General features: G+C 50.5%; 3 protein-coding genes across 6 annotated transcripts in view; 1 reads left to right on the top strand and 2 right to left on the bottom strand.

The window, feature by feature from the left end:
- The window catches only part of SAC3D1 (SAC3 domain containing 1), a 36,413-nt gene extending 19,656 nt beyond the window's left edge, over positions 1–16,757 (top strand). Inside the window, exon 4 of the mRNA XM_027532040.1 lies at positions 13,561–16,757. Within this exon, the coding sequence (XP_027387841.1) occupies positions 13,561–13,749 (189 nt within the window). The 3' untranslated portion in view covers positions 13,750–16,757. The remainder of the gene's footprint in view (positions 1–13,560) is intronic.
- LOC113886109 lies at positions 6,266–9,954 on the bottom strand. 3 transcript variants are annotated; one of them, XM_027532042.1, is made up of 6 exons: positions 8,438–9,954; positions 8,135–8,244; positions 7,818–7,916; positions 6,817–6,883; positions 6,528–6,677; positions 6,266–6,443 (listed from the first exon to the last, which is right to left on the bottom strand). In XM_027532042.1, the coding sequence occupies exons 1-6, from the start codon at positions 8,591–8,593 to the stop codon at positions 6,363–6,365; spliced, it is 663 nt and encodes a 220-aa protein (XP_027387843.1). In that variant the 5' UTR covers positions 8,594–9,954; the 3' UTR covers positions 6,266–6,362. The 3 variants fall into 3 exon arrangements, with proteins under 3 accessions (XP_027387843.1, XP_027387844.1, XP_027387842.1); XM_027532043.1 differs by having other exon boundaries at positions 6,602–6,677; XM_027532041.1 differs by having other exon boundaries at positions 6,266–6,677.
- A 772-nt stretch (positions 16,758–17,529) lies between the features above and the next one.
- On the bottom strand, positions 17,530–23,129 carry CDCA5 (cell division cycle associated 5). 2 transcript variants are annotated; one of them, XM_027532038.1, is made up of 5 exons: positions 23,027–23,129; positions 22,580–22,674; positions 22,330–22,506; positions 19,464–19,901; positions 17,530–19,272 (listed from the first exon to the last, which is right to left on the bottom strand). In XM_027532038.1, the coding sequence occupies exons 1-5, from the start codon at positions 23,106–23,108 to the stop codon at positions 19,192–19,194; spliced, it is 873 nt and encodes a 290-aa protein (XP_027387839.1). In that variant the 5' UTR covers positions 23,109–23,129; the 3' UTR covers positions 17,530–19,191. The 2 variants fall into 2 exon arrangements, with proteins under 2 accessions (XP_027387839.1, XP_027387840.1); XM_027532039.1 differs by having other exon boundaries at positions 22,898–23,028.
- Positions 23,130–23,143: the final 14 nt, after the last annotated feature.

Here is a 23,143-nt window from a genome sequence, read left to right as displayed (position 1 = left end):
CTCCCAGTGGAATGAATGACAAATTCTGTCCAGAAGGGAACATTTGAGGGGATCTTCCAATGATAAGATAGTATTTGGCATGCAGAAAAGGCAAGGGGCAGGCCATCCATACAGATGAGGATGGGTGGAGAGGGAGCCACCAAGTACTCAGTATAAGTGTTGAGCCTCTTTCTGACTTCAAAGGGAGCCGGGAAGGACTGGGAAGATCCCTGGGGCTCAAATGTGACTCCTTCCACCATCCATGGCTTATCCTGCCTTGGGATTTTGTCCAGCCAGGCTGCAATCTATTGATCGGCCCAAAGATTCCTGGAGATCCAGGAGAGCTGGGCATGGTAGACTTTGTGTGTGTGTGTGTGTGATTTCTCAGCACCCTCTCAGAGCAGAGCAGCCCCCTTCCTACTGCTTACAGCCCCATTCACCTGTGCCACGGTGCCCACCTCCCTCTTGCTATTGGTCAGGAGTGTTAGCACATTAGCGTGTCAGGACTAGGGGTGGGGTACAGTGTGATCAGGGACTTCAGGGAGGTGCCCCAAAAAGCCAGGTATTGGAGAGATGATTATCAGCACCCAGGATGTGATCTTATCTGTAGCCCATCAGTGTGGGGAGTGCACACATTCCTTTACAAGGGCATGAGAAGACAGTCACCACCGGGCAGCCAGCCAGACATCAAGGTCAACTCATAATTAAAGAACAGATGTGGTGATGACACCATGAGACAGAAACCCCATGATCCTGCCCTACCCCTGTCCTGGAAAGTGTGAGGCCACAGACATGACACCTGGACAAGAGTGTGTGACATCTGAGCGGGTGACATTGGAGAACTCCAGCTCAGGTTGTTGGAATCAGCTGACGTCAACTCTGCTGTCTGCACCAGATGTTAACTTGATCAATCTTCTTTCTCCATCTTGGCTGGGAGGATGGTATGGTCCCTCTGAACATTTTGGATGGACTGTGGGTATTGATGGAAATCCCTTCAGAGAGCTAATGCATTTGATTTCCTTTAGTGAATGATTATGTCCAGCCACTCATCCATTTATCTTACTTTTGGGGTGCACTGCCTGGCATGTGGGATGTTAGTTCCCTGGCCAGGGATCAAACCCACACCCCTGCAGTGGGAGCGTGCAGTCTTAACCGCTGGACCGCCAGGGAAGTCTCTTGATTTCCTTATCTTCCCACCTCACTCCCTCCATCCCTTGGGCTCAGAGTTCTTCGATCCCCCGTGACGGCCCGTCCATTGGTGCTGGCTCCCGTCCTCTCTCCACTCCCAAGTGTGCTTATCTTCCTCACCCAGTCAGAGTCTCTTGCAAACCCTCTCCACTGCCTTGATCCTCTCTGCTTTGGTCACATTCACTGGAAAAATCCCTGACCTGGTTACACACGCCCCTCTGCCTACACTTCACCTTCACCCTTGACCCCAAATGTACCTGTGCAGTCAGATGACCTCACTCATCTCACCTTAAGTTTATAATCCGGGGCCTCAAGCAGGCCCTTAACACTGCCCAGCAGTCCTACCATCCTTCCCTGGTCCGCAGTCCCTCCCCCCATCCTAGATGGTGGTTTCATATTCCCTCCTCTCTTTTCAAGCTTCCGACTCGTTCTTCTCCACCCTTACTCTCAGCTGAAGACTGTGCTTCCTATTTCACTGAGAAAATCAGAAGGAATATCCCCTTGTGTGATCCACTTCCATCCAAGGGAGCCTCTACCCTGGGCAAAACCCACCCTGCCCTCACTGCTCAAGGATGTGGCCCCACAAGGCTCCCTGCCTTTACTGGATCACTTGCACCCACCTAAATCACCTGTTTATGGTGCTTAACACTTAAAAAAAAAGAACTGTCAATTCTACTTGCTCGTCTAGTAACTGTCCCATTTTCTGTCCCCTTTTACAAAAAAACTCAGCAGAGTGGACGATGCTCGTCTCCAATTCGTCTCCCCCCATTCTTCTTCTGTTTTAGGTATTTATTTGGCTGTGCTAGGTCTCAGTTGTGGCACTTGGGGTATGTGATCTTCGTTGCGGCATGCGGGATCTTTAGTTGTAGTGGGTGAGGTCTATTTCCTGACCAGAGATTGAACCCAGGCCCTCTGCACTGGGAGCGAGGAGTCTCAGCCACTGGACCACCGGGAAAGTCTCTCCTCCCATTCTTTCCTGAGGCCACTCCGTTTAGGCTTTATTCCACTGAAATCACTCTTGAAAAGGTCCACTTTGCTCCATGTTGCTCAATGCCCTGGTCAGTTCTGTCCTCTTTTCTTACTTGAATCGGCTGCCGTGCTGCTCACAGTGGATCACCTGTCATCTTTCTGTGCTTTGGTCACTTGGCTTCCAGGACATCTCACTCACCCGGTTTCTTTCTTTTCAGTCTCCTTTGCTGGGTCCTCTTCATCTCCTGACCTCTTAGTGTCAGATGACCAGGGCTCAGCCTTGGATGGCTTCCCCAGCTACACCCATTTCCTAGGCGATCTCATGGCTGTACATCCCACTGTGGTCCCTCCCTCAGGCCTCTACATCTCTGCTCAAACGTCACTTCTGCATGCAATCTTCCCTGCCACTCTCTCTAAATTGTGTTCCTTTACCTCTCAGGCTTTCCCTCCCCTCTCCCGCTTCATTTTTCTCTATTGCATCCATCACTGTTCTGATACTAATTATCCCTTATCTCCCCTTGTAGAATGTAAGTTCTGCTAGGGCCCACATCTTTGTTTTATTCACCACTGAATCGCCAGAGCCCAGAGCAGTGCCAGGTACATAGCAGGCACTGAACAAATCCTTGTAGAATGGATGAAAACCTGACCCGAATAAGCTCAGCTCCTCCACCCTGGGCATTCATACTCAGCTGTCTGATATTTAAGGGGTGTCCAGGGCAACCACAGGGATACAAAATGTGGGCACGTGGGCTTCCCTGGTGACTCAGTGGTAAAGACGCTGCCTGCTAATGCAGCACACTTGGGTTCGATCCCTGGTCCAGGAAGATCCCACATGCCGCAGAGCAACTAAGCCCGTGTGCCACAATTATTGAGCCTGTACTCTAGAGCCTGGGAGCCACAACTGCTGAGCCCAGGTGCCCTAGAGCCCGGGCTCCACAAGAGAAGCCACTGCAATGAGAAGCCCGCATATCGCAAAGAGAGAGTAGCCCCCACTCTCTGCAACTAGAGATAAATTCACGCAGCAATGAAGACCCAGCACAGCCAAAATTAAAACAAATAAATACATAAAACTAAACTAAAATAAATAAATGCATAAAATAGAAACTGCTGCCTAGCTTGCCGAGGTGGGGTAAGGGAGGGATGTATTAAAAGTTTGGGATTAGCAGGTATAAATTATTACATATAGAATAGAAAAAAGCAAGGTCCTAAAACATGCTGCAACTAAAGATCCCCCATGCTGCAAATACAGCACAGGGAACTATATCCAATATCCTGTGATAAAACCAGCCTAAGGCAGGCATTCCCCCACTGTCCAGGTTTGCTGGGCAGTGCCAGCAAACTGGTGCACAGAGACTTGACAGGGAAGACAGAGCTGTTCCAATAAAGTCTGCCTTCTGTGGAGGCGATTACTGAGACAGGGAAGAAAAGTGCAAGAAATTGTCACTGGTGCTACCTGATGGCAGCTTTGACGTGGGTTCTTCTTTATTTTTTAAATCTTTGTGATTCTCGGGCTTCCCTTGTGGCTCAGCTGGTAAAGAATCCTCCTGCAATGCGGGAGACCCTGGTTTGATTCCTGGGTTGGGAAGATCTGCTGGAGAAGGGATAGGCTACCCACTCCAGTGTTCTGGCCTGGAGCATTCCATGGACTGTATCGTCCATGGGGGAGAAAAGAGTTGGACGTGTGAGTGACTTTCACTTCACTTCACCTCACTTGTGATTCTCACCTACCCTAATCCAATCTTTATAAAAGAGGCAGTCTAGAGAAAAAACAAATGTATGCATATACACATAAGATGTTATGGAAAAACCCAAAAGAAGTTTTTGGCCAATCCTATTTAACTGAATTACTTTGCTATACAGCAGAAATCTGGAGGAGGAAATGGCAACCCACTCTAGTATTCTTGCTTATAAAATCCCATGGACAGAGGAGCCTGGTGGGCTACAGTCCATAGGATTGCAAACATTCAGACATGACTGAGTGACTGAGCATGCAGGCACAGCAGATATTAACACAACATTAGAAAACAACTATACTTCAATAAAATAAAATTTTAAAAACCTGCCACCTATCAAACGAGACCATGCAATATCTTGGAGATAGAAGTCCTTGGAGATAGAAGTGGTTAAACTGATTTAATCATTTAGCCGATCTATCTTCCTCAATATCATTATGGTATGACTCCCTTCGGGAAAAGAACACAGCTGTACCCCTGGGTCACTGGTTGGCTAAGGGAAGAGGGTGGAGTCTTGGGAGTGGAGGGCAGACAAATCAGAGCCCAGTTCAGGTTCAGTTCAGTTCAGTCGCTCAGTCGTGTCCGACTCTTTGAGACCCCATGAATCGCAGCACGCCAGGCCTCCCTGTCCATCACCAACTCCCGGAGTTCACTCAAACTCACGTCCATTGAGTCAGTGATGCCATCCAGCCATCTCATCCTCTGTCATCCCCTTCTCCTCCTGCCCTCAATCCCTCCCAGCATCAGAGTCTTTTCCAATAAGTCAACTCTTCTCATGAGGTGGCCAAAGTACTGGAGTTTCAGCTTTAGCATTATTCCTTCCAAAGAAATCCCAGAGCTGATCTCCTTCAGAATGGACTGGTTGGATCTCCTTGCAGTCCAAGGGACTCTCGAGAGTCTTCTCCAACACCACAGTTCAAAAGCATCAATTCTTCAGTGCTCAGCTTTCTTCACAGTCCAACTCTCACATCCATATATGACCACTGGAAAAACCATAGCCTTGACTAGACTACAGGTTTCACTGGTTAAGAATCTGCCTACCAATGCAGGAGACACAAAAGACTCAGATTCAATCCCTGGAGTAGGAAATGGCAACCCACTCCAGTACTCTTGCCTGGAAAATTCCATGGACAGAGAAGTCTGGCAGGCTACAGTCCATGGGGTTGCAGAGTCAGACACAACTGAGCACGCACACACACACAGCTCAGTCTAAAGCTGGGACCAAATCAAACCTTCACTGGTCCAGTGAATCGTCAGGTTTTGGCCTGGGCGGGATCCCACGGGTCTGGTATAAGTCAAACTGGGTCTGACAAGGGGCCCAACCTGGACCTGCACCCCCCCAGCTAGTGTCCCCTGCAGTGGGTATATGAAGGCAGAGAGATGGTCATGGTTCTTCCCATGCCACACTAGAGGATTCTGCCCAGTGAACAATACCACCCTTAGGGTTATGGGGCTTTGCCAAAAGTTGTCCTATAGCACGCTGACCAATTTTGTATCTCATTTAGCAATCTTGTTTCAGGATTCCTCCTCTTTTTCTCCCTTGAACATATATGTGTCTTGCTTTCTTGTATCCTCCTTTGAACAGGCTTTGTCAGCTTGCTGGCTCTGTCATCTCCTTCGTTAGGGAGTTAAAAAAAAATCTAAAGCACTTTGTTTGTTTAGTGGTGTGGGAAAAATGTCTAAGTTTTTGAATACTCTGCCTATACATTCTCTGTGCATCTGTCTCTTGTCTTCTCTCTCTCATTACATTAGTAATCAGGGTATGCCTAGGAAGGCTCCCGGGGCTGGGCCAGGTCTGAGGGCAATGAAGATGAGGGGTACAAGCCCTGAGGGCCTGTCAGTGGCCAGGGCACAGGGACCACAGCTGGACACTCGGGTCCATGGATGAGGTAGGGGTGGAATCTATGACTCAGGACAGGAAGACCATCATTGGTGAAGGGGAGCAGGTCTCAGGGCGGGGCCCCAGGAGACCCTGGTTGGAGGTGGGAGTGGGAATTCAAATTCCAGCAGCATTTCCAGGCCTGAAGTATGTGGGTTTGGGGCCCCTTTGGGGCTCTCACTCCCCCCTCCCCCATGACTTGACTGACAAAAAAGAAGAGACTCATCCAAGGCCACAGGGTGGAAAGTGGCTCTTCCCGCCCCTCCCTAATCTGCCCTTTGGAGTTAGACCTGGGGCTTCCAGCCTCCCAAGGAGAGGGTGCGGCCCCCTTCCAGTCCCACCCCAGCGCTTATCACAGGATCACTGACCTTGAGGATGATAACATCCAGATCTGGAGCCTCCTCTGGGGTGGGGGCAGCTCAGGACCCAGGGAGGTGGAGGATGTTGGAGGATGGCCTACTTGGAGCTGGTGGGCTCCGATTCCCAGGGCCCACACACAGGCAGGGGGAGCCATGGCTCAGATTTGGTAAAGTTTACTGCGGGGAGCTGGAGAGGAACAGCCAGGGAGGCTCCCCAAGGAGATGTGCTGTCTCCAGCCTCAGCTCAGCTAGGGCCTAGGGCTGACATGTGTTTCTGCTGTTGAGGGCACGGTCAGGCTGCAGGATGACCAGTCCTGCCATCTGGGAGCTGGGTTGCTGCAGACAGTGGGGAACCAGTTGAGTGGCGCTAGGCAAGCTGGTCGTCTCACCCCACCCAGAGCTGGGTGGAGTTCCTGGTACCTGGAACAGCGCCCCCTCCTGGACAGCCTGGGCTCCTTCCTGGATGGCCTTACCCTCCTCCTGAAAGGCCTTACCCTCCTCCTGGATGGCCTTCTCTCCCTCCAGGATGGCCCTTGCTTCCTCTTTCAGGCTTTTATACAAGGAGTCAGGCTGGAACAAAGGGTTGCAGGGGCCAGAGGTGGGTAGACGACACCAGGCAGGACGGCCTGCCAGGGGCCTGCCCAGGAGCAGGGCTGGGAGGTGGGGAGGGGGTACCACAAAGGAGGTGGGTCCTGGGTTGAGGTCTCACCAGGTCTCGAAGCTTCTCCCCCAGAGCCAGATTGTCGGCTTGGATAGTGCTGAGCGACTCCCGAAGCCTAGGGTTGAAAGGGAGACCCGCCCCCTCAGCCCCCAGACTTGTCCTAGGCAGCCCCCCATGAGCTCCTGATCTGGAATAGCCACAAGCCCAGGGATTCACCAGGAGCCCGGTCTGGTTCTGGCAAAGCCAAAGGCAGGGAGGGAATTCATCTCTCCCTTGTGACTGGCAGCAGGGGACCTAGAGGCAGATGAATCCTGCTTCTCTTCTTTAGCAAGGGGATATCCGGCTGCTGCCTTGCATGTACTGGCCCGGGAACCCTCTAAAGGAGGCTTGGGCTAGCAGCCCACCCCTCTGGTCTGCAGTGGGGGCTGTGGCAGGGTTCTGTGTGGTTTCTGTGTGGAATTAGCCTGGCCCGAGCTCCTTGGCCAGCTGTAGATGAATACGCGTTGACCACTCAGATCCATGGCTGTGGGAATCTCCTGCAGCCTTGGGGAATGACTGTCACACTCCTCCCACCCCAAGACCTCTGTCTCCAGGTGGAGTTTGGACCCTGACATCGCCACTGATAAACAAGCGGCCATGGGACTGTGCAGACCTAAGCTGCAGAGCCTGACATCCAGAGAACTGACCACCCCCATCCCCTTTCTCCACAGAACAAAATACCTCTCAAGTTCTTGGACATTTAAAGATGGCAGCCCCTTGCAGGCAACATCATAGACTTCCCGCTAATCGGGCACATGGGCACATTGATGGGAAAGGGCTGTGGCCCCCACTCCTCTGGGACAGGACATACAAGCCATTGATGCTTGAGAGGGAAGGGACCTACTGGCTAGTAAGGAGGTCACCCAGAGCAGAACAGAGAGCAGGAAAGGGAAGGAGGGAAGGAAGAGGGCCCAGTGAAGGCGCCAACTTACATCAAGCCCCAGGCCCTGCACTCCATTCTGGGAAACCCTGTCCCCCTCCCTGTCCCCACCTGCCCCGGTCCGGCTCACCTCAGGCAAACATTTTGCAAATGGCTCATTTCCTTTGAGGTCCGCTGCGGGCCCCAGTCTTCCTTATCCAGGAACTGGGACTCCTGGAGGTCCAAGTCCCTGGGTGGGTGCACAGTGAGGATTGGACCTGAGGCTGGAGGCTGGGGAGGCTGGGGTGAGCAGAGGGGGAACCCAGCCCAAGGCCCAGGCTTCTTCAGTCTTGCCTGAGCCACCCCCACACACATGCCCTAGGGCTGAGTCCTGGCCCAGGTCTGAATGTTGATGGCAGAGAGGCACCCTCCGCCCCCTCCCCTCTCACCCGGCTCACGTGGCCTTACTCTGCAGGGTCGCTAGCGGGCTCAGTTGCGGTCAGGAGGGTAAACAAGAATGTGGCGCTGGCTTCCTGCTCCTGGCCCAGCTGCTGCTCTGAAGAATCTGAAAAAGATGGCTTTGGCAGAGAGGGTGCCCTGGTGACTGAGGCGGCATGAGGCTGGCTGGCCACCTGAGAACTGGGGTCTTCCCACACCCGACAGTCAGAGGATGGGCACAGTGGCGAGGGGTTCAGGCCTCCCTCCAGGAAGGAGAAGAATTTCTCCAGCCCCCCCGCCCCCGCTGCCCTCGGCCTTGGGAGGTCCGGTCACCTCTGTATCCGGCTCTCCGGAGATCTGAGTGTCTTCTGACTTCTGCTCCGCAGCAGGTGGCGGCGCTGGCTTCTCCTCGGGCTCTGAGTGGGCTGTTTGTCCATCCCAGGGACACTGAGGGAGATGGTAACTCACTTGGTGAGCCACCCCCACCATCCCGCTGGTCTCCCCTTTCCAGCCTCCCCTGCTTTTCTTGGGGCGGCCTCAGTAGGTAAAATATAGGACACCCAGTGAAATTTGAATTTCAGAATAAATGGTCATTTTTTCAAGCATATCTCAAACATTGAACAAGCCACACTCATACTTTAAAAAGTGTTTGTTTTTCATCTGAAATTCAAATTTCACTGGGGTGTCTTGTGTTTTATCTGGCAACCCTACCAAAGCTATACAGTAATGGTATCTTGTCAACTGAATTCTTGCAAATGCAAGGTGTTCCTGGTAACTTTGCTTGGAAACTTTGCTTTAGAAACATCTCCAAAAGAAATAAAAATAATTCACACAGAGGTCCATAGTAGCCAACTGACAGCCAGAAGAAAAACTGAAACTTGCCTAAAGGGCCCAAATACAAGGAGAGGGAAGTAAGCAATGACTTATGATTGCGATAGAATGCAATCCACTCTGAGGTTAATGGTCTCCAGTAAACACTGGTCCACCAAACTCTGTCCTTGAGCCAAGCATTACGCTGGATACTGAGACCATACAGATAGATGATTGTGACCAAGTTCTGCCCAGAAGCCCCCAGAGATGGGGGGCAGGGGTGGCCTAGGCTCTCAGATGCCCACTGTGTTAGGGACATGTGCCATCCAGAAGCCTGTAAAGAAAGCCTTGACTGAGAGGGCCACTTGGCTTAGGAGATCCAGAAAGACTCCACCAGTGGGTGCTGCTTGATCTACGAGTGGGGTGTCTTGGCCAGAGAAGGAAGAAGGGCAATCCAAAAGAGGAAGTGGCTTGGGCAGGATGATGCCAACGGACATTACACATTCAGACGGGGGTGCTCCCACTGAGAGCCAGGGTGAGCAGGCCTGGGCTGTGGCCTCCAGGGGACAAGGAAGAGTTGAAGTAGGAGATAGATGGGCCCCTGGGCCAGAGACCTGGTGTTTGTCAAGTGGAATAAAACTGAAGCTTTGTCCTCAGCCAGGTGAGAACCATGCCCCATTTCCTTCCTCCATTGATATGGAGGGAATGAAGTAATGGTGGGGAATTTGTGGCAGCAAAGATAGAAATGAGACTTTTCTGATAACTAAGAAAAAAATGAACAGGCTGGGGAAACAGCACAAACAGGCCTGAAATAGGCAATCTTGGGTATTCTTTAGTGTTACAAAAGCTAACAAACAACTTGTAGCTGGACTTGTCCTTCACAAAGCTAAACAGAGCAAATTACTGACTCCACGTGAATCACACCCTGCACCCGGCACTCTTCTCCCCTACACTCTTCCGTAGCATTCTTCATTTCAGAAAGACGGTCACGGGCTGATAACCAGAAAAGACTAATCCCAGTTACCATCTGCCTGATGCCAGCTGTGGCTGTTTTGAAATTAAAAAAAAAAAAAAATCTATTTCTCTTTTAAAATTTTATGTATTTATTTTGGCTGCGCTGGGTCTTCATTGCTGCACACGGGCTTTCTCAAGTGGCCACCAGGAGCTTGTCTTTGCTGCAGTACTCGGGCTTCTCATTGTGGTGGCTTCTCTTGTTGCAGAGCACAGGCTCTACGAACACAGGCTTAGTTGCTCCGCGGCATGTGGGGTCTTCCCAGATCAGGGATCAAACTTGAGTTCCCTGCATTGGAGGGTGGATTCTTAACCACTGGACCATCAGGGAAGTCCCTGTTTTGAAATCTTGCAAAAGGAAAAAAAAAAAAAAAAAACGCAAGACTTTCATTAGGATATAAAACCTCTGTCTTTTCTGGGGGCACAGTTCTTGAGGTGCTGGCCTGCGGTTTCCTCTTTGCCTGGCAAAGAATAAAGCTACTCTTCCTTTTTTCCTCCAAACTCTGTCTCCGTATTTCTAGTCAGCATCAGTGAACCGGGAGCCAAGATTTTAGCATCAGTGTGGGAGATCTTTGGGTGTTTGTGTTGATTGTCTGAGCCCGTGGCTGGGCAGATGGATGGGAGGAGGAGACCCTGGGGGCAGAAGCTCAGGGCCTTGAGGGTGAAGGAGAGTGGCATTCATGACTGCTGCCTGTGATAAGTGTCTACTCTGAGTTGTACCGTGGAAGGTGACCATGAGACACTGTCCGGCCACAAATGCAGGCCTCACATGGTTTGCATATGCTACGCACCAATGCACCACACAGAGTTGCCCAATAGAATACAGGATGCCTGGTTAAATCTGAGTGCCAGATAAACAATGAGTTTTGTTTTAGTATGATGATGTTCCAAATATTGCAAGGGACATACTTGTCCTGCAAGATTATTATTTATTGAATTTGGGACATGATTACGTTAAATAGAAAATTCATTGTTTATCTGACATTCAAATTTAACCAGGAATCCTGCATATTTTTGTGGGCAACCCTAACGCCACGCCCACCTATTGGTGCCCATCAGAGGAAACTGGGAGGCACGAACAGCTTTCTGGCTAGAATTAGTAACCAGAAAGTATTGGAGAAGATGACTGGAGATATAGGAGAGTATCTGAATAATAAGAAATATGGAAAGTTGTAACACGATAGGGAGTCCAGGGTCACTAGTTCTTTGACTTCCCTTTGGTTCCACATCAGACTCAGCTTGGCTGTCTAACAGCCGACTGTATGAAAGCTCTCTCCCCCAGGCCATTGAGCACTTTCCCAGAGAATGCCTGGCATTCCCTTGGTGCCCCATCAGGGTCCCACTGGCCAAGCCAGTGATTGAGGTGATTAATTCAGATTTAGACAGAAGACAGCTCCAAGCTGAAAATCCATAGACCCACGTTGGAGTCTCGCTCTGCAGTTCAAAGATGGGGCAGCCCCAAGCACTCAGGTTCAGTTTCCTAGCCTATAAAATGGGTATCAGTTCAGTCGCCCAGTTGTGTCCGACTCTTTGCGACCCCATGGACTGCAGCACACCAGGCTTCCCTGTCCATCACCAACTCCCAGAACCTCCTCAAACTCATGTCCATTGCATCGGTGATACCATCCAGCCATCTCATCCTCTGTCGTCCCCTTCTCCTCCTGCCCTCAATCCCTCCCAGCATCAGGGTCTTTTTCAATAAGTCAGTTCTTTGCATCAGGTGGCCAAAGTATTAGAGTTTCAGCTTCAGCATCAGTCCTTCCAAAGAATATTCAGGACTGATTTTCTTTAGGATGAACTGGTTGGATCTCCTTGCAGTCCAAGGGACTCTCAAGAGTCTTCTCCAACACCACAATTCAAAAGCATTCAGTGCTCAGCTTTCTTTATGGTCCAACTCTCACATCCATACATGACTACTGGAAAAACCATAGCTCTGACTAGACGGACCTCTGTTGACAAAGTAATGTCTCTGCTTTTTAATATGCTGTCTAGCTTGGTCATAGTTTTTCTTCCAAGGAGCAAGTGTCTTTTAATTTCATGGCTACAGTCATCATCTGCAGTGATTTTGGAGGCCCCCCGCCCACCAATAAAGTCGCTCACTGTTTCCACTGTTTCCCCATCTATTTGCCATGAAGTGATGGGACCAGATGCCATGATCTTAGTTTTCTGAATGTTGAGTTTTAAGCCAACTTTTTCACTCTCCTCTTTCACTTTCATCAAGAGACTCTATTTCTTCTTCACTTTCTGCCATAAAGGTGGTGTCATCTGCATATCTGAAGTTATTGATATTTCTCCCGGCAATCTTGATTCCAGCTTGTGCTTCAGCCAGCCCAGCATTTCACATGATGTATTCTGCATATAAGTTAAATAAGCAGGGTGACAATGTACAGCCCTAATGTACTCCTTTCCCAGTTTGGAACCAGTCTGTTGTTCCACATTCATTCTGTTGCTTCTTGACCTGCATACAGGTTTCTCAGGAGGCAGGTCAGGTGGTCTGGTATTCCCACCTCTGTCAGAATTTTCCACAGTTTGTTGTGATCCACACAGTCAAAGGCTTTGGCAAAGTCAATAAAGCAAAAGTAGATGTTTTTCTGGAACTCTCTTGCTTTTCCAATGATCCAACAGATGTTGGCAATTTGATCTCTGGTTCCTCTGCCTTTTCTAAATTCAGCTTGAACATCTGGAAGTTCACGGTTCACATATTGCTGAAGCCTGGCTTGGAGAATTTTGAGCATTACTTTCCTAGCATGTGAGATGAGTGCAATTGTGCAGTAGCTTGAGCATTCTTTGGCATTGCCTTTCTTTGGGAATGGAAATAAAACTGATTTTTTCCAGTCCCGTGGCTACTGCTGAGTTTTCCAAATCTGCTGGCATATTGAGTGCAGCATTTTCACAGCATCATCTTTTAGGATTTGAAATAGCTCAACTGGAATTCCACTCCACAAATATTCAGTGAGCCTTGATTTTGTACCGGGCCCTGCCCTGAATGTGGAGAGGATACAAAAAGGAATTCCCTCCTTTGGGGAGTCTGTTATGGACCTCATATAAGGATGCCAGGGGTCAGTTACTACATATTCTACCAGGAGCTATGCGTGTGACCATCAACCTGGACAACAAGTTGACCAGAGCAACTCAGTCACAGAGGTGGAATCAGCTCCACTTTTCATAAGAGAAAAGCGAGACTCGAAGAGGCTAAGTAACTTGGCTGTGGTCTCAGAAGACAAAGGTGGGGTTCAGAACCAGGGCTTTCTGAGTTCCAGTCTGATGGCTGTCAGAGTTTGGCAACTTGCCAGTCACGTGGTGGGAGCACACGGGCTGCTGGTGGGAGTGGGGAAGGCAGCCTTCTCAGGACCATTCAAGCCAAGGCCTTCAAGCCTCTTCATTCAAGCGTGAAGAGGTGGCAGGTCACAGGGGCTCAGGACTCAGGACTCAGAGGCGGGGGAGGGGTGGGGGCTGGGTAGGGAGCTGTCCTGTGCGAGAGTGAAGTCTACACCCAGGGCCATGGGGATCAGTGTGAACCCTGTGGTTGGGTCCAGGATTCGTACTGGGGGTGGGGGGTGCTGAGGTCTCATGCTTGCCTCAGGCCACCCAGGTGCCACTGCTTTCGACTCACCCTGGCCCTCTCTTTCCTCCAGGGTGCTCGAAGCTCTCCAGGAGGCTGTGAGCTGCCATGGGCCAGGCTGGAGGGAAAGCATCACCCCTCTTCATCCCTCATGTGCCTGGACGCTGGGAGGAGAGCTAAATACGACTGCTTCCGCCTCCACCCTCAGAGCTCAGACTACCGTGTAAATGTGTGTGTCCAACAGACAGACTGCGAGCTTTAAGGTGCTGTGAGGGGTCTGCACATGGTCTGGAGAGTTAGAAAGGTGGGCGTGGTCAGGTCTACCTGTAAATAACTATTGTTCACTGAGTACTTATCATGTACTATGCACTTTACTCGTATCATTTCCTCTCATTCTCATCAAAACGACAAGATGGGGACAGCTATTCCCCACTTTTCCAAAGTTCACTTTATGCCACTTGCTTTTATGAAAAGACCTAACACTAGCACCTGTTCTTGCTAACTGAAAGAAATTTTCAGTTTTAGGAAACTGGAGAAAATTCTCATTTTTAGGAAAAAAGGTAAGAAGCAAAAACAGCGTTCAGCATTGGTTTTGCAGGGAGCAGTTTTGGAGGCAGCTTGCACTCCAAGCAGCCAGAATAGCCCTGCCAAGCAACTCCACCAGAAACTGCAGCCATCGCAGCACCGTGAGCATCTGTGCTCCACCTCGATTTATGCTATGCCTCTGTTAGCAAGCTGTTGTGTCCTAAGGTAACTGCTTCACTTTACACCATTTCAGTTTACAAAAGGTTTCACAGGAATGCTCTATTTTCTGATATCTGGGAAGCCTATAGTTTTTTTTTTAATGTTTATTTATTTATATTTGGCTGTTTTGGGTCTTTGTTGCTTCATGGGCTATCCTCTAGTTGCAATGAGTGGGGGCTACTCTCCAGTTGCGGTGCACGAGCTCCTCATTGTGGTAGCGTCTCTCGTCGTGGAGCACAGGCTCTAGGGCCCGTGGGCTCAGTAGTTGTGGCCCAGGGGGTTAGTTGCCCGGGGCACGTGGGATCCTCCTGGATCAGGGATTGAACCCTTGGGACAGGCGGGTAGGAAAGACTGAGCAGATGTGACACTTGAGCCAAAGCCACACCTAATCAAGGCGGAACTCAGCAGGTGAGGACCTTGCAGCAGCTCAAGGCCTGCGCTGGGTCTCTGGACCCTACACTGGAGACCTGGCCAGCAGCCTCACCCTGGAGTCCTCAAGAGTGCCAGCAAGCAGTCTGGGCCAGCAGGGCTCTGGGTTGCAAATAAGAGAAAACAGCACTGGGTAATTTGAGCAAACAAGGAAGGATACTGGGGAGTCACGGAACTCTGAGGAAGACTCAAAGGGCCGGAGATGTGGGATGCTGGCTGCCAGAACCACATGAGGACCCCACCACAGGACCCAACCGGAGTGCTCTGTCATCTCCACACTGGACCACAGAGGTCCAGGGCTGCCACCGGGCCTGTGAGGCCTTCACCTCACTGCATCCTCAACAATCCTTCCCTCTCCTCCTGGTCCTCGGTCCAGGTCCTCATGCAGTCTGACTGGTTGACTCAGGTCAGATGCGCATGTTCTGGTCACTGGGATCAGGGCAAGCAAGTATCTGACCCCTTCATGCCCAAGGAGAAAAGCAGGTCTTGCTACTGGGCCATTTGTAGGGGTTGACACTCGGCAGCCAAAACCTGATAACATCCATTACACGACTGCATCGACAATGGGAAGGCATCAAAGGGTGTTTTCCTCATGGCTGCTTTTATTTTTGGGGGGGTTGTGCTGGGTCTTTGTTGCTGCACGCAGGCTTTCTCAAGTTGCAGCAAGCAGGGGCTACTCTTCATTGTGGGCTTCTCATTGCGGTGGCTTCTCTTTCGCAGAGCACAGGCTCTAAGCACATGGGCTAGCAGCTGCACACGGGCTCAGTGTAGCTCGTGGGCTCTAGAGCACAGGCTAGGCAGCTGTAACACACTGGCTTAGTTGCTCTGCAGCACGTGGGATATTCCTGGACCAAAGATCAAACTCGTGTACTTAGAGGTACAATAGAATATACAAAAATGTATATATTACATTTTATCCATTCATCCATCGATGGTTATCTGTGCTATTTCCAACTTCAACTGTGAATAATGTTCCTATGAACACGGGTGGCAAATATCTTGAGACCCTGCTTTCACTTCTTTCGGATATTGTACCCAGAAGTGAATTGTATCAATATACATTTTTGTTATATACAATAGGTATGATGGAATATTATCCAGTCTTCAAAAGGAATTGATTCTGACACATGCTGTCACATGGATGAACCTTGAAAACAGGGTAAGTGAAATGAGACATAAAGGAATGTTGCTGGTGATTCAGTGGTTAAGAATCCACCTTCCAATGTAAGATCCCGTGTGCCACAGGGCACCTAAGCCAGAGTGGCACAATGAAGACCCAGTGCAGCCAAAATAAAAATAAACAAAGTTTCAAAAACTTTTAAGAAAGAAATGAGACACAAAAGGGCAAACATCCTCTGGCTCCTCATGGACAGAAAGTAGGATGGTGGGTGCCAGAAGCTGAGGCAATAGGGAATAGGGAATTACTTACTGTCTAACAGGGACAGTTTCACTTTGGGAGGATGAAAAGGTTCTAGAGATGAATGATGGTGATGGCTGCACAGCATTGTGAGTGTGTTTAATGCTACCAAACTGTACACTTAAGATGCTTAAAATGGTAAATTTTATGTTATGTACTTTGTCACAATAAATTAAAAAAAAAAAACCAAACCACCACTCTGGACTTGCCTGATGGTACAGTGGACAGAAATCCACATAATACACAGGGCTGTTGTTAAGGACTGAGTCAGATAACGTGTGGGATTATTGTATCAAAGGGTTTTAAGCAGGAGAGAAACAGCATCGTATTTTGTCTCTTAGAACTCATTCTAAGGAGATCCACTAGGAGGCCAGGGCAAATGTCCAGGGGCCATAGAGGTGGGATGGAGGGGTGTTGAGGAGGTTTTGGCTGATGGGATGGGGTGAAGGAGAGGGTAGACCTACAGATAACCCCAGGTTCCTGGCTGTGTGACTGGGTCAGCAGGTGGTGTTGATAATAACAGGAGCACAGAAAAAGGCACGTTGGTGGATGAGCTGAATTTGAGATGACTTCTGAGTTGAGATAGTTTTAGAAGACAGTTCTAGATTCCAGTTTGAGCTCAGTAGAGACGTATGGTTTGGAGATAGACTAGTAAAATCTTGAGACTTCCCTGGTAGTGGAGTGGTTAAGAATCCACCTTCCAATGCAGGGGATGCAGGTTCGATCCCTGGTCAGGGAACTAAGATCCCACATGCCGCTGGGCAACTAAACCCACACACCACAACTAGAGAGCCTGTACACTGCAATTAAAGAAGCCTGCACGCTGCAAGGAAGACTCAGTATAGCAAAAAAAAAAAAAAAAAAAAAAACTTAGGCAGTCTTGAGCAAGGAGGTGGCGCATTTACTCTAAAAACGAGGAGGCAAGGGCAAGCATAGAAAGGATGAGGAAAGGGAGTGGGTGTGCCACCTGCATAAAGATGCATTTATGTCCCTGGGCCTCCTCTGGCCTGGTGGGAGAATTCCTGGGAATCAAAGCTTTGACTAGCTCCCCAGGGCATTCTGCACCCACTGCTGTCGAGCACCCAGGCTAAGCCAGTGAGGAACTGGCTCCTTCACAGGAATCTGTCAGGAAGATGAAGCAGGGTAAGAGCTGGACTCAGGAAGGGGTGGAGGGTTGGTGCCCAGGTGCTAAGAGTGGAGCTCTTAGCAGCCTCACCCCAGCCCGACTTCTTTCCTGCTGGGACATGAGGGTATGGGGCTCCCCTTCTTGGAGGACTGGACAGAAAACACAGACCTGGGGGTGGGAGTGATCTACCACAGGGCTACTGGAAGCCAGGCTGGCAGTCCCCCTTAAAAACAGACAAGCAGCCCAAAGAAAGCATGGTTTCCTGGGTCCCACACCCTCAGCTCTGCTTTGAGCCAACAAAAGAAAAGAGTCTATGAACAGGCAGAAACTTTTTTGTTTGTTTTAATTTTGAAAAGAAGTCCCAGTTTTCTCTTCAACTCTATTCTTAGTTTTTCAGGGACAGAGAAAAGTCTGTAGTAACAACATCAACTGAACATCATCTGGTGACTTCCGGCTTTCAGGACAAAGACATTTCCCAGGAGTTGTCCTGCCAGTCAGCGAGGACAACTCTCCAGGAACAGTCCAGTTCAAGGGCGTCTGGGTTCACCCTGGCAAAGGGGCTTGCGTGACAAAGCATGAAGCACCGGACAGGTAGCCTAGGGCTCCTCAGCCTTGCAGAGCTTAATTGATACCCACCAGGCCTGTGCCATTTAAGGGACCCTAACCAAGCAAACACTCATCTTCCCTGATGTCCTCTGCTATCTACTAGCTCCTCTGCACTCCTCTTAGCTTCTACTTCCATGAATCCATAATCATCAAAAGGTACAGTGGCCTGGGCTACAGGGGAAGCTGTGGTTGGGCAGCCATTGCAAGCTCACCTTTTACCAATATTGAGAAAAGAGAAACAAGGGAGGGGGCATGCGGCTCACCAGAGACAATGAGATGACCCCTTCCTCCCCCCAGCTCAACTCCTAGTACCTACCTCAGGCAGGGTACTCACACCTCGTGTGAGAGGACGCTAAGGAAGCTGAAAGTTAAAGCTGCTCTCAACCTGGCCCCTTTCTGGCACGTGAGGAAAGCTTCCTAGAACTTTACAAAACACTAAGGTCGCCAGGACCATACAACCCCAAAGTTTTTCTTCTAGAGCTGAGTAGACTGTACACTTTGTAAAAAACAGGTATGAGTAACAAGAGCAGGCGCCTTCAGCCATGGGCCCCTTCCCGGGCCACTGCAGGCATCGCCCCAGAATCCCTGAGCCTCAGGTTCTACGTTTTCTCGAGACACCTTCTTCACCTCAAGCAGCCGTTGCTCCATCAGCCTGCATTTAACCCAACATCTCAGCAGCAACACACAGAACTATAAAATACAGCTTCCTTGTAGTAGACATTTACCGTCTGAGACGCAACCAAGGCCTCCCTCTCCCCTACAAAAAAGACTCTATAGGCCCAGGGTCCAGATTCTTCCTCACAGATAGTACTTCTCCAATCCATGGGTTCAGTGCTCCCGGACCATCTACAGAATCTAAGAGGAAACCCAAGCTTCACTACCTAGATGGGCTCAAGGAGGGGAACCAAGCCCCAGCAGAGATGACTCAGTAGAGAAAGCCAGAGGCTGGCCATGGCCCCCACACCTGTCTCCGGTGGGCTGGTGCAGAAGAGCGGCACTTCCCCATAGGAGCAGAGAGGTGCCCTCTCTCCCCCCGACCCCCAGCCCTTTAACCTCCTCTGGCTGGGCCAGTGATGCCTGCTCCCTAGTCTGTGGCCTGACTGGAAATTGGCTGGGATACTCAGGGAGGTGGGGGGAAAGGATGGTAGGTCACTGACGACAGACGGGACACCAATGCGATGCTGAGCCAGGGAGGTCCCCCTTCTGGAAGCTCAGATGGCTGCCGCCGCTGCACCAACCCCCAGAGGACAGGCCCCACGTGCAGCAACAGCACATGCATGGGGAACAAGACCAGGGCAGGGGACCCCAAGCGTCTTTTGGATGAGGGAACTATGTACAACAGGAGGAGGGCAGAGTCTGGCCAGGGACACCCCCACTTCATCTCATTCAACCAGGAGATCAAAGCGCTCAGCGGCTTCAAACTCAGCATTCATGGCCGCGGCCCACTCATCCAGCTCCGATTTCTGGGGGAAGAGAAATGGAGGGCAGGTGAGTGGCGAAGAGGGCACGTCAGCTGTGCGTCTCCACCCATACTCTGCAGGCACTGCCTTTCCACCACAATAGCCAGGGCTGAGCCCCTGCCCTGCCCGTGTCCTGATGTGTCTCCCCGTGTGTCTGGAGTGGTAGCAGAGGAAGACCCCTGCCCCTCACTCACCAAGATCTCCGGCACCTTTTTCTTCTTTCGTTTCTCTTTCACAACCAGAGGGGAGATTCCAGGGAGAGTTGTGTCTGGGGCCCAGGGCTTCACAGAAACCCTGGGGACCTCAGCTAACTTTGAATCCACCACTGGCGAGACTCCAGCCAAGTCTTCAGCTGCCAGCAGCCCCTCAAAGCCAAAGCAGGACTGGCGGCCTGGGGTGGAGGTGGACGCAGAGCCCAAAGTCTCCAGGCGGCTGTACGAGCGCCTGACCTTCTTTGACATTTCCAAGTCTCTGGCGTCCAAGTCTCCTTTCCAGGAGTTGGACTCAGCATTCACGGGGCATAGCACAGGAGTGGAGGGGGCGGTGACAGGGACACTGCAGGTGTGGAAGAGGTCCTCCTTAGTAAGCTTCTTGCTAGGAGGGTTGTTTTCTTTCTCCAATAAAGAAGCGATCTGTAGCAGGACAGAAGAGAGAATGCCTCCCAGTTATTTAACTGTGTTACTGACTTCAAGAAAGGCCCAAGGATCTAAAATGTCCATCCAGTCACTAAGTCCTTTTTGGTCACCTGCCAGGCACTGGGAAGACAGCAGGGAAGAAAACAAAGAATACACACCTGTTTCCACAGGGCTTCCATTCTAGTGGGAAAAAAGACACAGGGGGAATCGTGCCACATGTTAGAGGTGCTAAGCACCTTGGGAAAAAAACAGAACAGGATGGAGCGTACATGGGGTGCACGGGATAGGTGTAGGTCAGTGTAGGCCTCACCGAGATACAGGTAGCACTTGAAGGAAGCAAAGGAGTCAGTCATCCAGAGAACTGTCCTAGGCAGAGAACAGAAAGTGCAAAGTCCTGAGGTGAAACTGTGCCAGTCAGGGTCAAGGAACAAGAAGGGCAGTGAGGGTGAAGTGAGAGGGAGTGAGCCAAGGAACTGATGATGGGATTCGAGAGGTAACGCGGGTGTTTTAGGGCATGTTTTGCAGGCCACTATTCAAGGGGAGGCCCAGGGAGCCATGGCAAGGTTGTGAACAGGAAAATGCTTAATCTGACATGTGTATTAAGATGTTCACACACTGGTTTCTCATAATTCCAGTCTCAGCTCTAGAGCTGCTTCCTCAGAGAGATGGTCCTTTACCATGGAACGGAGGCCAGCCCCTCCTTACCTCTGCCTGTCACCCCTTTCCTGGCCAGCGAGATCACTACCTGATTTTGACTGTTTGCTGGTTGGCTGAGACCTCAGCTAGAATGTGCATGTCACACGTGAGCAGGTGTCTTCACCTGTCTGGTTGACCTGGCCTACGCCCAGCACCTTCAGCAGAGCCCTGCATGGAGTAGGTGTTCAATACATAAAGACTCAACTGACTTTCACAAAACTTGACACTGAGCTTTCTGATAACTAAGGTGAGAAACAGGACAAATTTAGTGACCCTTGTGGTTTAAAAGAATTACGTTATCATGAGACATTTCCTGGCTCTAGGCTCTGGGGAATCTATCCCATCAGTCTTAGTAAAAGGGATGCTGAACAAAAGGAGGGTCACCCAGACTACCACTCTGTCAGTCCCTACAGCCGTCCAAGTCCTTGCACATTTTTTTGGTCCAATATCTCATGAATCTATCATTCAACCAATAAGAATGGCCACCGTCAGGGAGACAGAAGCCTGCCCTCAAGACAAACAAAGTACTCTTGGCTATTCATAAGGCCTATCGGGAAGGCTTCCGGGAGGAGGTATCCTTTGAGCTGAGTCCTGTGTGATGGGGCTCTCCAGCAGTACTCCAGCAAAGCTCTGCTTTTACCTTACTTCACGCACCCAATGTCTCACTTTAGGACTCCTCTGATGTCCTTCTACTTGGTCTTGGAGTCCCCAGAAGGCTTTCTCCAACCCATTCTCCAACCAGACCCAAGAAGGATCTTTCTATAACACCCAAGGCTGCCTCAGTCACTACCTTGAGACTCTCCAAAGCTGCCCACAGAATGAAGGATGAAGTCCAAGTTCATCAGGATCTGCTCCGGCTCAGCACACTCCCTCTCCTGACAAGGTCTACTGCAGACGCACCGAAAGTGCTGTTCCTGAAACTTTGCGCATTTCCTTGTGGACTCCAGGCGTCTACAAGCACAGCTTCCTTCGCCTGGAGCACTGCTAACTTGTCTTCAAAGACTCAGTTCAAACACCTCTGTGAAACGTTCCCTGAGCTACCTGGTCTGGGTTAGGTATCTTTACAGTATCTACTACTTTCTTTATTACAGTCCTCAGCATACTGTGTTATCACTTGTTTTTCTCCCCAGTTGACTACAAGCCTCGTGAGCTACTCAAAGGCAGGTAACATTTCTCATTCATTATATCATCACGTACAGATCTTCTGTGAATGAGACACCTTTAACAATAACTTCGGCTAAAACAGTTCAAGACATTATAAGTTACTGAGAAAAAGAGGCTAAAAAGAAAAATGAGTAGTAAGACCCAGCTCAACTTTAAAAGGAAAATGGTAGAGAATACCAGGGCATTAAACGCACCAAGTGTGTAAGAAGTAAGCAAGCCTGGCAACATATGCAGGTGTCCAAAGGCAAATTGTTTCAAAATACAGCAAAAACAACTCCCTGGGCAGACATGAGTGAGTAAGTGAAAGTTGCTCAGTTGTGTCCAACTCTTCGTGACTCCATGGACTATACAGTCCATGGAATTCTTCAGGCCAGAATACTGGAGTGGGTAGCCTTTCCCTTTGCCAGGGGATCTTCCCAACCCACGAATTGAACCCAGGTCTCCCGCATTGCAGGCGGATTCTTTACCAGCGGAGCCACGAGACATGAGCAGCCATTATATCCCGCCCCAGCTCTAGAGTGTCTGTCCTGGATTCCCCTTAACTAAGAAATGAAAATGAACTTACCCGGGGGCTTCTTCGAGGAGAGTTAATGGATGGGATCTGTGGAGACGAGTTGATCACACAGCCGACTCCCGATCCTGGCTCTCCACCTACAACTCCTCTCTCAGCCCTCACCTCTACAGTATGGGCCACGATCTTCTTCAAGACGATGGGTTTTCTGACTGGAGCCTCCTGAGGCGCCTGGAGAAGAGGAGTGAACATGAGGTCTCTATTAGCCCAGAGGCTTCCAGAGCAGGAGGAACCTGAGGCTCACCTTAGGACAGACTTCCGGAAGGGTGTTTGGGAGATCAGAGCCTGATTTCCGCTGGGACCTCCGCAGAGACCGAGTGGGAGTTGGGGCGCTGGGTCCTGCAATCAGAAAAATTTAGGAGGTAGGGGAGGACTCGGCCTCAGAGTCTAGACAACAGGTTCTGAAGAAAGAGAGAGAAGATTCCCAAACAGGCCCTTTGGGGGCGCCTTCCTGGCCAGGAGACGAGAGAGCCTTCGAGGGCGGGGGGTGGGGTGGCGTTCCTCACCGAACTGCGTCCCTCAAACGGCTTAACCCCCTTTCCCGCGCGCCCCCTCCGCTCACCGGGGCACTGGACGGCCCCTCCGGACCGGGTTCGTCTCTCGGACATGTCTAGCTTTGGTCTCTATCCCCTCTGCCGCAGGTGCCGCCACCAGAGCGCGCGCCAACCCGAAAGGTAAACGTTCGAATTACCCGCCTTGCCCGGGAGGAAGCGGAAGTGATGTACGGGGGAGGTCCGCGAGCTTCGATCACTCCTTTTTCCACCCTCCTCCATGTCTAGCGTCTACAGGGGAGGGGTCACTGTCGCTC

The sequence above is a fragment of the Bos indicus x Bos taurus genome, chromosome 29, assembly GCF_003369695.1.
Source record: "Bos indicus x Bos taurus breed Angus x Brahman F1 hybrid chromosome 29, Bos_hybrid_MaternalHap_v2.0, whole genome shotgun sequence".
Lineage (NCBI taxonomy): Eukaryota > Metazoa > Chordata > Mammalia > Artiodactyla > Bovidae > Bos > Bos indicus x Bos taurus.
This window is presented reverse-complemented; position numbering and strand designations above follow the sequence as displayed.